A 14,571-nucleotide genomic window follows, 5' to 3' on the forward strand; every position below is an offset into this window, starting at 1 on the left:
CTCCTCAAGTAAAGAGGAAGATGGTTCAGTGTATCAGACATGAAAAATGTTTAATAGTGAAAACTGAAAACTGAATAAATGTCTTGATTTTCATGTTGGTATCTTGTTGCATTCATGAGTTTTTGCAAAGTTTAGAAAACTAGCTGTTTTGATAAAAAACAATTACCTCATAAATCATAAATCATGTATCGAAATGCCTTTGATAACTTGAGATCAGCAAAATCAGTAGATGATCCTGACTCCTTTTCAAGACAGTTGGTCCAACTGTCTAAGACGACTTTGTCAAAATAAGACATGTAAGTTGTAACTTATTTTTTGAAGCAGAAGACTAATTGAGAAATTATGCAGATGAATTGAACGATTAAAACTGCAAAATAATTTTGACTGCACACCAAACCTTTTTATAGGTAATTGTGAAAAAGTAAACTTGTTTGTTATAGCACCACCTTGAGGTGAATAAGTGGCAAAATGTTATACTATAAAATATGTGTATATATAAAAAATACTGTAATATTATTTACAATATTAAATATTTATTTAACATGTTGCAACCATCTCCTGATCATGCTGCAATCGTTCCCAGGGTTGGCTGTGTCTTTATCCATTCAGATAAATATTATGAAAGACATGTGATATGTAATCGTCATTAAATATATTAGCAGACAGATGTAAAGTTAGTCAGTTATAAGATTTGTTTGGTCAGGTCCAGATAGTCTTTGAGAAACTTTGAAACAGGCAAAAGTTTTGCACCCACCCCCAGTCTCCCCTACTGTTGACTGGCCCAGGGTAAAAAATCAATATTTTTTATTCAATTAACAATTAAAGCATTTGTATACATTATAGACTATCTACACACAAGCTTGCGGAGTAACAGATTACATGTAATGGGATTAAGTAATTAGGACACAAAAAATAACTGTAGTCCATTATAGTAAAAAAAAGAAAAAAGATATAATCAGATTACAGTTACATTTAGTGAAAATGGGGATTATTTAGCAGGATTACAATTTAATAATGCAGTTTAAAATTATGATAAATGCTGGTGTTAGCTACACACAGAAATCCAATTAGAAGGAAGTTTCTGACAAGCATTAAAACATTATATTAGGCTAAATAATACTGCACATTTGGCACTGGGGTAATCCAAAGGTAAAACAAAGTAATCAAGTTACATTACTTTAATATTCTCATACTTGGATTTAGTTACTGACTACATTTTTAACAGGTAAGTAGTAATTCCGTGTGAATACATTTTTACAGTAACCCTCCCCTGTCTACACACATTTTATTTCTTCCAATTCCATCTCACATCTTTGCCACTTTAAGTCGCTGAATGGGATGCTGTGTGGTTATTTTTAGGGCTCCATTCACCAAATATAACCCGCCTCCATCACTTGTCATCGCGTCACAACAAGTAACATTATCTCATTTTTTTTTGTGTGTGTGTGTGTGTGTGTGTGTGTGTGTGTGTGTGTGTGTGTGTTTTCTCTTCCCCACCGGCTGAGTGGGATGAGAGGTGTCGGGTTTGGGGCTATAAAAGGAAGGACGCACACAGGAGCTGACAGTCATCCTCCAGACTGGAGCCTGTGAAGGTAGGAGGAGATGAAGGCGGGTAGTTTTACTCTCACAGGGGATCTATGTAGGATTCTAGGTCAACATTATTTGACCAGTTTTAACTCAAAATCTGTTTCTTAAAAGGGAAAAACACATATTTGATTGCTTCTTAAAGACTTATTCAATCCCTTCTGAGTTATTAAACCTGTTTTTTTTTCCTTAGGTGGCTACATAAGCGTCAAAATGACTATTTGGTGCAACTTCTGCAAATGCCATGTCAGCTCTCCATGCACCTCCCATCATCATCATCTTCCTAAGGATCACCGCAGCTCCTTCTGCAGAAGGTTCAGGTCAGTGTCACTCCTCCTCCTCCTCTTCCTCCTCTCTGCTCCACGTCCTCTAGTGGCTGAATCAACACATGGCCACTGAGGAGATTTTTTTTTTTTAGAGCCATCTCTGCTGCCTGCAGAGCAGCACCACAGGGAGCACTTTAATCCAGTTTTCTCCAGTCTGCAGCCGAGTACTGTATGTGATACATACTAATCCAGCCGCAACGATGCTGGTGCTGCGTTAAAAAAAAGTCCAGCTGGGACAGACCGGCCTCTGTCGTCTTGATAGAATAATACCACTGGGAAATTATAATGTGTCCATGAATTTCAAGTGGTGTAATTGTGGTTTAATATTCCTGTTAAATCCACAGACCGGATTAAAGTCTTTAAAGAGGATCCTAAAAGAAATCACAGACTTTAAAATGCATTCCCAGTCAGTTACCAATCACCTGTTAAAAAATGTAGTCAGTAACTAATCCAGACATTAAAGTAATGTAACTTCAAGTTGCTTTTGGATTACCTCAGTACCAAATATAATGAAAATATTTAGTTTAATGTAATGTTTTATGCTCTTTTTTAGGTCCACATCTTCTGTCTTTGTTATATGCAAATACATGTTTAAATTAATAGTTATAATTATGCTAATTAAAGTTAAGTAGCTATTTACATTTCACATTCAAACTTAAAGCAAACTGCCATAAGCAGTAATATTGACAGGTTAGCAAACTAAATGGATTGTTGTGTGTAGCTAACATTAGTTGTAAGACTGTAACTGATGAAAATTTTCAGTCGATTAATCCGCGGATGGTTTCTTGATTAATCGAGTGGTTGTTCGGTCTATAAAATGTCAGAAAATGGTGAAAACGTCGATCAGTGTTTCCTCAAATGTCTTGTTTTGTCCACAACCCAAAGAAGTTCAGTAAACCAGAAAATATTCACATTTAAGAAGCTGGAATCTGAGAATTTTGTCTTTTTTCTTAAGAAAATAACTCGGATTAATCGATTACCAAAATAATTTGCGGTTAATTGTTAAGTGATTAATCATTGCAGCTGTAGTTTGTTGGTCTGTGTTGCCAACATTAGTACTAATAGTGATGTTCCTCTTTTTTAATTTAAAGACAAAATAATGTTGAAATTTAGTAAAACATTTTTTTACTTAAGGACTGAAGGTCAGGAGCTGGTTTCACTCAGACCACATGTTGAGGGATTTGTGAACTGTTGTCATGAGTGTGCTGCACTGTGCATTATAAAACTGTAATCCTGCTTTTACTACATTTTTCTGTTATTGTACGCTTATCTTTTCTTTATGTAATCCCATTACATGTAATAGGTTACTCCCCAAACCTGCCTGCCAATTATCTACTTTTAATGGATCTTTATTTTTAATCGGCTGGGATACAAACTGGTATAATTCTCCTTTTGTGGCCCTTTCTGTGTCCTCGTGACGTGGGGCGCCCCACTCCGAGGACACCCACTTTATAAGGCAATGAAGGGAGCAGCAGAAGCCCAGCCTCCTCTTTGTGTGCGACGCCCACGCTGAAATCCTGGCAGCTATAAAAACCCCCGGCTCTCTGTGGATGGGCCCAGACAGATACTGATCACACAGACAAAGTCTACTGAGAGGCTTCATTTCTGCTGCAGACACGACAGCCTCTCATATCAGCAGTTTCCATAGGAACCCTTGATATTCAAAGTCCGCTCCAGCTGGTGGGGGAGAGACTCCAGGCTGGATTGTGAAAAAGAGGCTAGATCAGTTCAGGCAAATTACTCTTTTTGTTCTTTTTTTTTTTTCCACTCTTGCCACTTGGAGGAGGATGACCCCAGACAGATTTTTTGAAGTGTGGCAGTAAAACAAAACTTTAGCTCCCCAGCTTCTCCGGTTTTCCTTCACCCTCTGACCTCAGCAATCATGGTCTCTCACAGATCCACCAAAGGAGCATCCAAAGCGCGGCGGGACCACATCAATCATGAGATCAGGAACATGCGCGCTCTGCTGCCCATCACCCTGGAGGACCAGGAGCGTCTCTCCTACCTGCACTCCATGGCCGCCATCTGCACCTACATCAGGAAGTCTGTGCTCTTCCAGGGTGAGTTTTTCACACTTCAGTTACAGTTTTTTTTTTTTTTTTTAAACATCTTTGAACATCTAATCTGCATTCAGCCTGCGTCACCGTCAAACAAAATGGGACTAACTTTGCTGTACCACAGGGACTAAATCAAAGATAAAAGCTGTGACAACCTGCTGAGATGTGCTCAGTGTAACCAAAGCTGAACTCACTCTTTCCTCTCCAAGGGCTCCCGGCTGTGGAGAGATCACACTGCTCCCTGCCGTACGAGGCCTTTCTTCAAGCCCTGCACGGCTTCATCCTGGTCACCACCACGCAGGGGAGGCTGGTCTATGTGTCTGAAAATGTAGCTGAGTATCTCGGTCTTTCCATGGTGAGTACATCGATTTGATATATTCAGTTTAATTAGTGAACACTTTTCTCATTAACTTATCGTAATTAAACCGAAGATTTCTAGTATTTATTTTCAGAACACTTCTTCTTCTAGCTTGAAGTCTTTTCACTTGAGATGAAGAGTTGAATTAATGAACTCTGCACTGGAAAACTAACTTGTAAGATGTACTTGACAAAATCCTTGTAACAATTTTCACTAAACTAAATTTTCCAGCTGTAATTTCAAGAATGATTCACTCACCACTATCAAGTAAAATGTGCTGACCCCTAAACTTAACATTCAGAATGATATTAAGTGATTTTTACTTGATCATATTATATTAAGTAAATATCACATACCTGTCAGATTTACTGTTTTGAGGTAAAGAAGAATACAATATATTCTTTGATTTTCTTTAATCTTCTTTATCTTTCTTTGATTTACTTTCATCACAAATCACTAAATTATAACACAAGACATTTAAATAGTATGAATACATTTATAATAAAACTTACTCTTCCATCATGGTTCATTTATTACATTAATAAAATGTGAATATTTGAATTTTTACTTCAGAAATTCTAGCTCTCGCTGCATCTTAATATTAACAGTGTAGAAATGATGGCAGTTAATTTAATATAATCTTCTTCAAAGTTAATTTTTTCAGTGTACTGAGTATTTTTCAGTTCAGTCAACTCATTAAATTAAGTGTCTAAAGAAACATGATTAATGGACTTCCCAGCATGCACTGTGTGAGAGTTAACACACTTTACTCTTTACACGAACACACTTCAGGATAAGTCAAGACTGCAAACCATTGAATCATTAAAAAAATGATCTCAACTTATGTTTTTAAATTCAGTCAACCTGAACTTTTAAGGCAGCCTGGACACTAACTTTTTTAAGTTAAGTCTTTAATCTGTTGTATCTAACAGTAAAATTTTTATGTTTTTCCAGATTGATGTGCTTCAAGGGGACACTTTGTATGACATGGTGGAAAGCTCTGACACTGCTATCGTTAAATCAAACCTGGACATCGAAAACAACAAATCTTCAGGTAAAACTTTTCCACAGCCTTCGCTAAATTTTTGAGTTTTGAATAAAACTCAAACTCATATGTTTTGAAATAAACTAAAAATGTTTTGCAGACCTGTTACCATTTGTTGAGATAATTTTCTTCTTCAGACAAACTTGAAACTTTGAGCTTTACAAACCCCCCCAAAAAGTTTGTATTTCAAAATCTTTTACAATTTTTGAAATACAACTTTTCCGGGTTTCTTAAAGTCAAAGATTCAACTTTATGTAAAGAAGAAAAGTAAACTGTCTGAACAAACATTAGATGATAAAACTTTTTCAAAACTTACGTAAGCTGCTCTTAAATTTTGAGTTTTCTTAACTTTTTTCATTTTTACAACGATGTTGCTGCCATTGTTACTGCCATGTTTTCCAAAATGAAGGCCACACTCCTGCAAATTTTTTGACTCCTTTTTTGCTTTCTTTCCGTTTTGTGCTCAAAATCTATTCAAATTCAATTTCACAGAGGCTTTATTGGAATGACCACAATAAAAAGAAACACTGCCAAAGCAGTATTGTACAAAGTAAAACTTAAAAAAAAAAGAAAAGAAAAGAAATAAAGTTCCAAGAGAAAACTCAATTTCTGAAAAAGTTGTTCTGGCTATTCTTACCGCTGACAGACTAAACCGACTTGCTATCTTTCTTCAGAGAGGAGCTTTGTCTGTTGTATGCAAACTTCCAAGGCCTTCAAGCTGCAACACGGCAGCTGCTGCTCCATGACGGTCAGAGGACGCTTCCAGTCTTTCCTTCAGCCGTGTCCATTCTCCTCGTCCGTCGGTCCCACCAACCAAACTCTGTTTGTGGCCCTCTGCACCCCCACGGTCAACCGCCTGAGCAGCTCTGACTCCCACCTCTGTAGCAGCTTCAGCAGCGTCCACAGACTGGATATGACTTTTACTCAGCTGTCAGACAGGTAAATTCATGCTTCACCCCTTTAAACAACTATGATCAAAATGTCCTTTTACTGGTTCCATACAAACACTTTTCTCTCTTTCTTTTCAGTGTTTTATATTCTTTGGGGTATTCAGCAGAAGAAATGACCGGCCGATCGTGGTACAGTCTTGTCCACCCTGAAGATCTTTCTTTGAGTGCAGATTCTCATAGAAGTTTAAGTAAGTGTCTATTGCAATGATAAACAAGTTAAAGGGATATTTCAGGGCCATTTGAGGTGAGGCTGGACGAGGTACATATCGATAGTCAGCATATTAGCTACAGATTTTTGGCCACTGAAAAAAAAACAATATCATTTTAAATGTGCACTATAGTTAGAATATTTTCAACGCTTTACTTTATTGTAAGACAGCTTTTTCTGACAGGAAATGCTGTTATTTAAGCAAAGTATTGCCCTCTGTACACCAACCAAACTCCATAGGTGAAATCAGTCAATTTACCTCAAAGAACACTGGGAGTTGCAGGTCGACTGCTGCCTGGATTTGTTAGTTTGTTTGTGTTACTGCGTGACTTTGTTGGATCTGAACTATTCCATTAAAACGCAGAAGTCAACCAAAAACACAAACGAACTAACAGATCGAGGCAGCAGTAGACCAGCAACTTCCGTGTTTTACAAGGTAAAATTAAAGATTTTGCCTATGGAGCTTGGTTGGTTTGGAGTGTCCAATAGCAGTTTTCACAGCAGAAAAACTCAAACTGATCTTGATTTTTTAAAGTTGCTAAAATAGCTCTACTTCTCTTTATTTGGGGCATGTCAATCACCATCTACTATAAGTAATGCTCTGACTATCGATAAATACCTTATACCACCCCATTTCAAATCATCTGAACTGTCCCTTTAAGGTTTCAAACACAAAACTAAATAAATATGAGAACAAGACAGATTTTGCAGATCTACTACTGATTTCACTGTGTGCTTATCATCAGGTTTGTGTGTGCATGATAATAACCACACATGTCTCTTTCCTGTCCCGTCCAGTGCAGGCAGATGAGGGCTTCCAGGTGGAACTGGTGCTCAGACTCCAGTGCAAGGATCTGTCATGGAACTGGATCTACATTCAAGCTAACAAGGACTCTGACAGCCGGGGCATAAGCTGCACAAACTTCATCATCAGGTATGACAGACTTCACTTTTCCAGTAGACCTGAGCTGACAGTGTAAGAAATGTTTTTTTCGAGTTACAAACACTTGACTTAACTCCTGACGACTTATCACGTTGTTTTGCTCTTGTAGTGAAACAGAGGCCAGATTTCTGCAGAAGAAAATCTGCAGTGACGCCTTCAGACCATCATCTCTGGCAAATTCCTGCAATTTTGCAGCTCAACAGGCGCCAAACGCTCACGCTAAATGCTTTAAAAGGCAGAGGACGTCTAACAGCCAGAGTGAGGAGCCGCCAGGTGCCAGAGCGAGGATGGACTCCGAGCAAGACATATACTTTGTGGCGTGCGTCTCCTCTCAGGGCGAGAGCTCACCTGCTCCCTTGGGCGACAGCCCTGCTCTGTTCACCCCTCCCTACAGCCCGGCCTCCTCCAGCTCCCCTCTGCAGCAGGAGGAGCTCAGCCATGACCTCTTGATGGATGTGCATGGATACACAGATCAGCTGCTGTCCTCCCCTGAGGGCTCTCCCTCCTACTACTCCTACCCAGAGGCAGCGCTCACCTGTCACCAATCTTCCTCCGACTCCCTCCCTGCAGCCACCGCCGAGCAAACCTTTGACCAGGCAGCCTTCGGCGCTCACTCTCCGCTCTCCTCCTCATCTCCGACCTATGATTTCCAAGCTTGTACATCTGACGCTCGATTAGTTCCAGACTGCCTGTCTGTGTCCGACATGTGTGAGAGCCCGGTGGATTGTGCTCTGCATCAAGACGACTTCGTCCTTCTGGAGCCACCGCAAGGGGGCAGCCTTACTCAAGTGCACCATGTTCCTCACCATGTGTTGACCATGCACTCCTCCAGTCTTCTCACCCCCAACCAGTCTCCAGCCTCCACAGAGTCTCACCATTTCGACGAGAGGGAGCAGGCAGAGATCAGCATCCTGGCTCAGCAGATCTCCTCTCTAGCCAGCAGCTTTGCCATGTATCACAGCCTGAACCCGCCCTGTGACTGGCCCCTCCACCCTCCTCTCCCCTCACACCTCCCCCCTAAGCATGACCAGGTCCTCGACGACAGCGTGTTCGACAGCATCCTGAAAGACCTGGACATGGTCACGAGGAAAAGCAGCTTGTCCGGCCATGTTGTTGCGCCATACGGCAGGAATGTGTCGGAGCTGGAGCCCCTCGGTCTCTCTCCGACCATCCCGGAGGAGCCGCTGCCTGCAGAACCGTTCACCGTCATGGAAGCCTTCAGTCTGCAGCTGGGACACCGAGAACAAAACACTGGGTTGCATCAACTCAACCACTACATGCAGAGTGGCCTTCAGCAAGGTAATTTATACAGAAATAAAGGTGCTAACTAGAACCATAAAGAGTTCTTTGGCTTGTCCCCATAGGAGAACTTTTTGGTTCCTGGTAGAACCTTTTATAAAGATTCCACTTGGAACCTTTACCCCATTACCCAGATCCCAACATAAAGGGTTACACTTAGAACTATATGTGAAGGGGAGAACCCTTCTGTGGTGTAATGGCTCTACCAAGAAGCCTCTGGGGGTTCTATTAAGAGCCTTTCCACCTTCTAAGGGTGGTAACAAGAACCCGCCCAGGGGGTTTTACCGAGAACATTTTTCACACTCAGTGGGTTCTATGGAGAACATTTTTATGTTCTTAAGGTTTTATCCAGAACCTGCCAAAGGAGTTCTACTGAGAGCTTTTTCCCCCTAGGGTTTTATCAAGAACACACTCAGGGGATTCTATTGAGAACCTTTCTTGTTCTAAAGGTTCTAAACATACTCATGGGGTTCCACTGAGAATCCTTTTTGTTCAAATGGTTTTATATAGAACACACTCCGGAGGTTCTACTGAGAACCTTTTTATATTCCAAGTGTTTTATGTAGACCACGTCAAGAGCGTTCTTCTCAGGACATTTTTTGGTCCAAAGGTTTTATATTTAACACACCCCCTGGGTTCTACAGAGAATGTTTTTTATATTCCAGGATTTTACCTAGAACCCACCTAGGGGGTTTTACCAAGAATCATTTAATAGTATAGTTCAAACAACCTTTGATGAACCCTTGATGATAGAGTTCTTCAACAAATCCTTGACAAAACACTTAATTCAAAAAAGGGTACTTCAGTAGTAAACGGTTCTGGGTAGAACCTCGGCCCTCAGGAAGAACCCCTTTTTAATGATGTCTTTTATTTAAGAGTGTAGCAGACGACACAGCCACTGATCTGATGTGTATTTCATATATTCACTGCAGATACTGAAGTTACATTTCATTCATGTTATTTTTTTTGTCTCTTTCAGATGGACTTGCTGAAGAAAACCTGTACTGAAATAAGTCTGTGACTTACCGCGCTAACACTTGTATGACATATTGTCAGGGTGATCTTCCTTCGCTGGGATCAAAGAAGAATATGAGCAAAGACATTTGAAGGACATCTTTGCTAAGACACTGTTTCCCCAAATGACTTCCTTCTGAATGTAGAGAAGAAACTAGACTAGACTACAGCTTTGTCTTCATTTCTCAACACTGCTGTCAACTGTGCTTTATGTTCTGCTGATGTCTTATATTTTATGAAAAGGGTACTTTTTAAAAATGTGTCTGAGTGACAATGGAGGTATATTTTTCTTCTAATGCTGAGTGACCACAGTTTACTATTGAGCACTTTATCAATGTCATCGCCACAAGAATTTTATAAATGAGGCGTGCGGATTTAAAAGGATGTTACGCGGATTTCAGAGACAACTTAATGAGCTTTAACACACACACACACACAAAAACATTCCTTATAACAAAGAGCCATTTGTAAACATTTGGTTTTAGGTGCCTTGACGACATATCAGTTTGCTAAATTGTATTTTTTACATTCCTTATTTGCTCATTTCTCTGTGTGCCATAAATGTTTTCATGCTGTTATAAATAAAGAGCCAGTCAGACAGAAACTGATGATTGTTACTTAAACACCTACCTCGACGGTACATCTAAATACATTCCAACTCTGAATCTCATTAATTGTATTTATTTTGAACATACTCACTTCGTACTCTCACTTAATAGTGTTTTAAATTGTTTTACTTACTGCAATGTGACTTTTAAACTTTGTTCATTCCACGTTTGTTTATTTTTTTCATGGTACGGATTCTGTACGTGTCTGAATGTTCAGTGTTATTTCTGCAATTTGCTCCAAATGATTGAAAGGTCAATAAAAAAGAATGAGAAATGCATTGGTTCTTAAGAATTCAGTCTGTCTAAAAACTCACAGCAGGGGTACATTATATACGACTCCCCTCTTTTTGAACAGTGACTGTGTTATTAGACTCCTTAATACAATTAAACACAATCAAAACCCTTTCTAATTTTGTTTACACCACTAGGCTTAATGCAGAGCTTTCTGCATGAATGGAATGAGGCAGTAATGTTAATTAGGGTCAACAATAATAATAATAATGATAACAGGAAACACAGTAATTAAAAAGCAGTCAAATAAATTAAAATCAGGTAAATTGCAATCTGCAAAAAATATATTTAAATGTATAATAAACAACTAGAGAAAGGGGGGAAATAAAGGCATCAAATGTCATTCAGAGCATAAACTGTGATTTAAAAACAGCATACAAGGTTGATTTAAAAGGCATTAATGGCCAATTAACAACAGCATAAAAGCGATGCATGAACATTGAAGTGAGTCGTGCTATAGAAAGGCTCAATTAAAAAGTTATGTTTTTACGTGCCATTTGAAAATCTCAAAAGAGCCTGCCTCTCTGATATATTAGCAATATCTTCTGAGAAATTACACTTAGAGAAATGTATTTTTTGTCCACTTGGGGGCAGCGCCAGTGCAGGTATCACAAGGTCATGATGGCAAACGTGTCAGCAAACATCCAGCAGATATGGAGCAACAGTCATATTTCTGCCCACGTGATGAATGTAAGCCTAATATTCACTCTTCTTTTAGCTCTATTTTGGTCTCCACCAACTTGTGAGGAAAATATCTGGCTCTTTGGCTGCTCCATTATGTTCGCCAGCTAGTGTCGAATGTTTAGTGCTGAGCATCAGGTTTATGAGAGCTTTTTTGCTGAAAACAGCTGACTTCTGCTTCTGGAAACAAGGCTGATGAGAGTGAACCAAAAACAATGAGCCGGAAGATGCCAAAAAAACATCCACAGAGCTGAGGAGAACTGCAGAGCTAGGTGATAATTCTCTCTTTTACTTTTATGTTTTCAGGGGAGATTCACTGAGGGCCATGCTCTCTCTTCCAGGAATGCCACACAGTGACACACATTCACACCTGGAAGCTGCCCAGTATAACCACAGTCCAGTCTGCCAGCCACTGAGCAGCTCCACCGGAGCAGTGGAGGTTAAGGGCCTTGCTCAAGGGCACCTTAGTGGTGGTAATGAGGGTTTCTGGCACTGCGAGAGACACCTTAAACACTGCACCTAGGGCCTTATCAACCCTGAAAGTAAGAACCAAGGTCTGACACAAGGTTCACATTTCTGTTACATTTAGTTCAGGTTAGTTCTGATTTCATTCTCCAAATTGATTTAAACGTGATTTTTTTTAGCACTGACTCTATGTCACTCTTAGAATATTGAGTGTGATATAACTCAGTGACAGCATGTTGCTGCAGTCACAGATAAATACTATAATGTCACTAAGTAAGCATAATAATAAAGGCCATGTTTTGTGTTTACCGTCACATAAGAGAAGAACTGTCCTATGGCGTTCTCCGGCATTGAAATGCTCCTTACCACACATAAATATTACCAGCAGATACACTGAGCTATGAAGTGTTTTTTTCCCCTGATGTGCACAGAATGCGCACAAGTAGTATTTTGAAATTGTGACACCCCTGCTCCCTGCACCTGCAGCTGAATTGTTTGTGAATGGGCATTCGTCAGCTTGCTGTCAAATCATTTCAGTTCAACTCCTCTTTCTCTCATCCACTTGGAAAATAACTAAAGTCTCTTTATAAAGTTGTTGGACCAAATGTCAATTAAAAATTTGGTCTCAACCTTTTCTGAATGTGCGGCCGTGGCTCATTTTTATCTGAAGTGTTGTTTTTCCTTTTTTCAGTTCTGACGATAGCCTGCCAGAACTTCCTGTAATTGGTATATAAAAAAGAAAATGTTTTCTCGCTACAAACAAACCGAACCATCATTAAACTTGATCTGAGCAGAGACCACCTCTTTTGGTCGGACCAAGGATCAGCTGGGAGCTTGGTTTGGATCAACCTGAGAAAAAGTCCAGATCGATTTGTGCAGCTTTAAAATACACCATTAGGAACTCTTATTTATTATAAATGGGTCTACAGTGTATTTTTTAATGTATTTCTTTATGTACACTTTGTATCTGATGAGACTGTGGCTGGGTAAACAGCTCCAGCACAACATCTACTGAGCTTTTCAGTGCTCCATTGATTTTTACATATTGTGGCCGGTCAGACCAATGAGAGAATATAAACTGTATACAGAGGAATCAATGCCATGTTTGGACAGATGTGCAGAGTCAATGCATACACGAACAGTTTGACAAAGAAGCGAACTGACTGGGCACTGAGGTGACTGATGGATCACCCTGGTTAAACAGAGATGTAGCTCCAGAGAAGCTCTCAGGCCGTCAGTGTGCATCAGTGTGGAACAAAAAGCTCACAGGGGGCACTACAGCCATGCTGCTGGTGCAGTGTGTGCAATGCAGAGCCCCTGTGTGCTTTTCCTCATGCGAGTTAAAACAGCCACTAGATGGAGTGATCGCTCCAACAGCCCCCCAGTCGCACAGATATCTGCATGCCGCTGGTGTAATATAACTTAAACAAGCTTGAAATAAAGTGAAATAGGAGTGTGTGCATGTGCATGTGTGTGTGCAATGAGAGCACGAAAGGACATCATTCAGTCTGTTCATGAGCAAACAGTCCAGATGCCTCGTCTTATCCATGGAGACCTAATTAAGAGTGATGTCTGTTGAAGGGTACAATGGCAAATAAAGTTCCTAACAAGTCCCTGCATCTGCTGCACTCCAGTCTTCCTGCACCGCTCAGCCTCACCTGGAACAATAATGATTTCCCCGAGGTGCGGTGACACCAGGCCCGTGGCATCGACGTGTTTGTCCACACCAAGAAGACGGCAAAAATTCACCTTTTCACTTCACTGACCAGCACCGTTAAAACTCCAACCAGTCCTACATCTTTACGGATCACGCAACAGTCAAGAGAGTTTGTACAAGATAGACTGCTGCTGTTGAAATGTGGGTGTTTGGTGTTGATTTTTCACCTAGAAATCAATAAAAATATCATTACATTAACATTAATGTGTGTATAAATATATGTGAATATGATATTAAAGGGACAGTTCACCCCCGAATCAAAAATACATATTTTTTGGCACTCGGATTGTGGTGCACATTTGAGAAACTCAAATATTGTCTTTCCACAACCCCAATCAAAAGCAAGATATTTAATGTTAAAACTTATAAATGTTGTCCTTCTGTAAATATACACTCATTCTGAATTTGCTGCCTGCAACACTTTTCAAAACAGTTGAGACGGGGGCAACAAAAGACTTGAGAAAGCTGTGGAATGATCAAAAAACACCAGTTTGAATCATTCGACGGGGTAAACAGGTTGAAGGTGACAGTATCATGATTGGGTAGATTAGTTAAAAGTCTTATTCAGGCAAGGAGGGGGTGTGGTTCACCACCTTGCTTGGCCAACAGTTTAACAATAAAAGTTTAACAGTTTTCTCAATGCACAGTTGCAAGGAATTTAGGGATTTCACCATCTACAATTCATAATATCATTAAAAGATTCAGAGGATCCAGAGAAATCTCTTCACATAAGGCTGAAAACCAACACTGAATGCCCGTGACCTTCGATTATTCAGGCAGCACTGCATTAAAAACTGACAGCATTTTATGAAGGATGCTTCATGGGCTCGGGAAGACTGTTGTCAGTAAACAAAGTTCTTTGCTGCATCCACAAATGTAAGTTAAGACTCTACCATGAGAAGTGAAAGCCATATATCACCAACATCCAGAAACGCCACTGCATTCTCTGGGCTTGTGCTCATCTGAGATGGACTGATGCAAACTGGAACAACAACATTTCAGGTTGTTTTCAGAAATCGTATACA

General features: G+C 39.9%; 1 protein-coding gene across 2 annotated transcripts; it reads left to right on the plus strand.

Annotated features, from left to right (window-relative positions):
- Positions 1–1,128: 1,128 nt before the first annotated feature.
- npas4l (neuronal PAS domain protein 4 like) lies at positions 1,129–10,212 on the plus strand. 2 transcript variants are annotated; one of them, XM_084736633.1, is made up of 10 exons: positions 1,130–1,592; positions 1,778–1,904; positions 3,807–3,970; positions 4,177–4,322; positions 5,280–5,379; positions 6,045–6,309; positions 6,399–6,508; positions 7,327–7,462; positions 7,581–8,770; positions 9,750–10,212. In XM_084736633.1, exons 2-10 carry the CDS (start codon positions 1,798–1,800, stop codon positions 9,776–9,778), a joined length of 2,247 nt encoding a protein of 748 aa, XP_084592759.1. In that variant the 5' UTR covers positions 1,130–1,592; positions 1,778–1,797; the 3' UTR covers positions 9,779–10,212. The 2 variants fall into 2 exon arrangements, with proteins under 2 accessions (XP_084592760.1, XP_084592759.1); XM_084736634.1 differs by having other exon boundaries at positions 1,129–1,904.
- Positions 10,213–14,571: the final 4,359 nt, after the last annotated feature.

This window comes from Lutjanus erythropterus, chromosome 14 (genome assembly GCF_056507025.1).
Source record: "Lutjanus erythropterus isolate fLutEry1 chromosome 14, fLutEry1.hap2, whole genome shotgun sequence".
NCBI lineage: Eukaryota > Metazoa > Chordata > Actinopteri > Lutjaniformes > Lutjanidae > Lutjanus > Lutjanus erythropterus.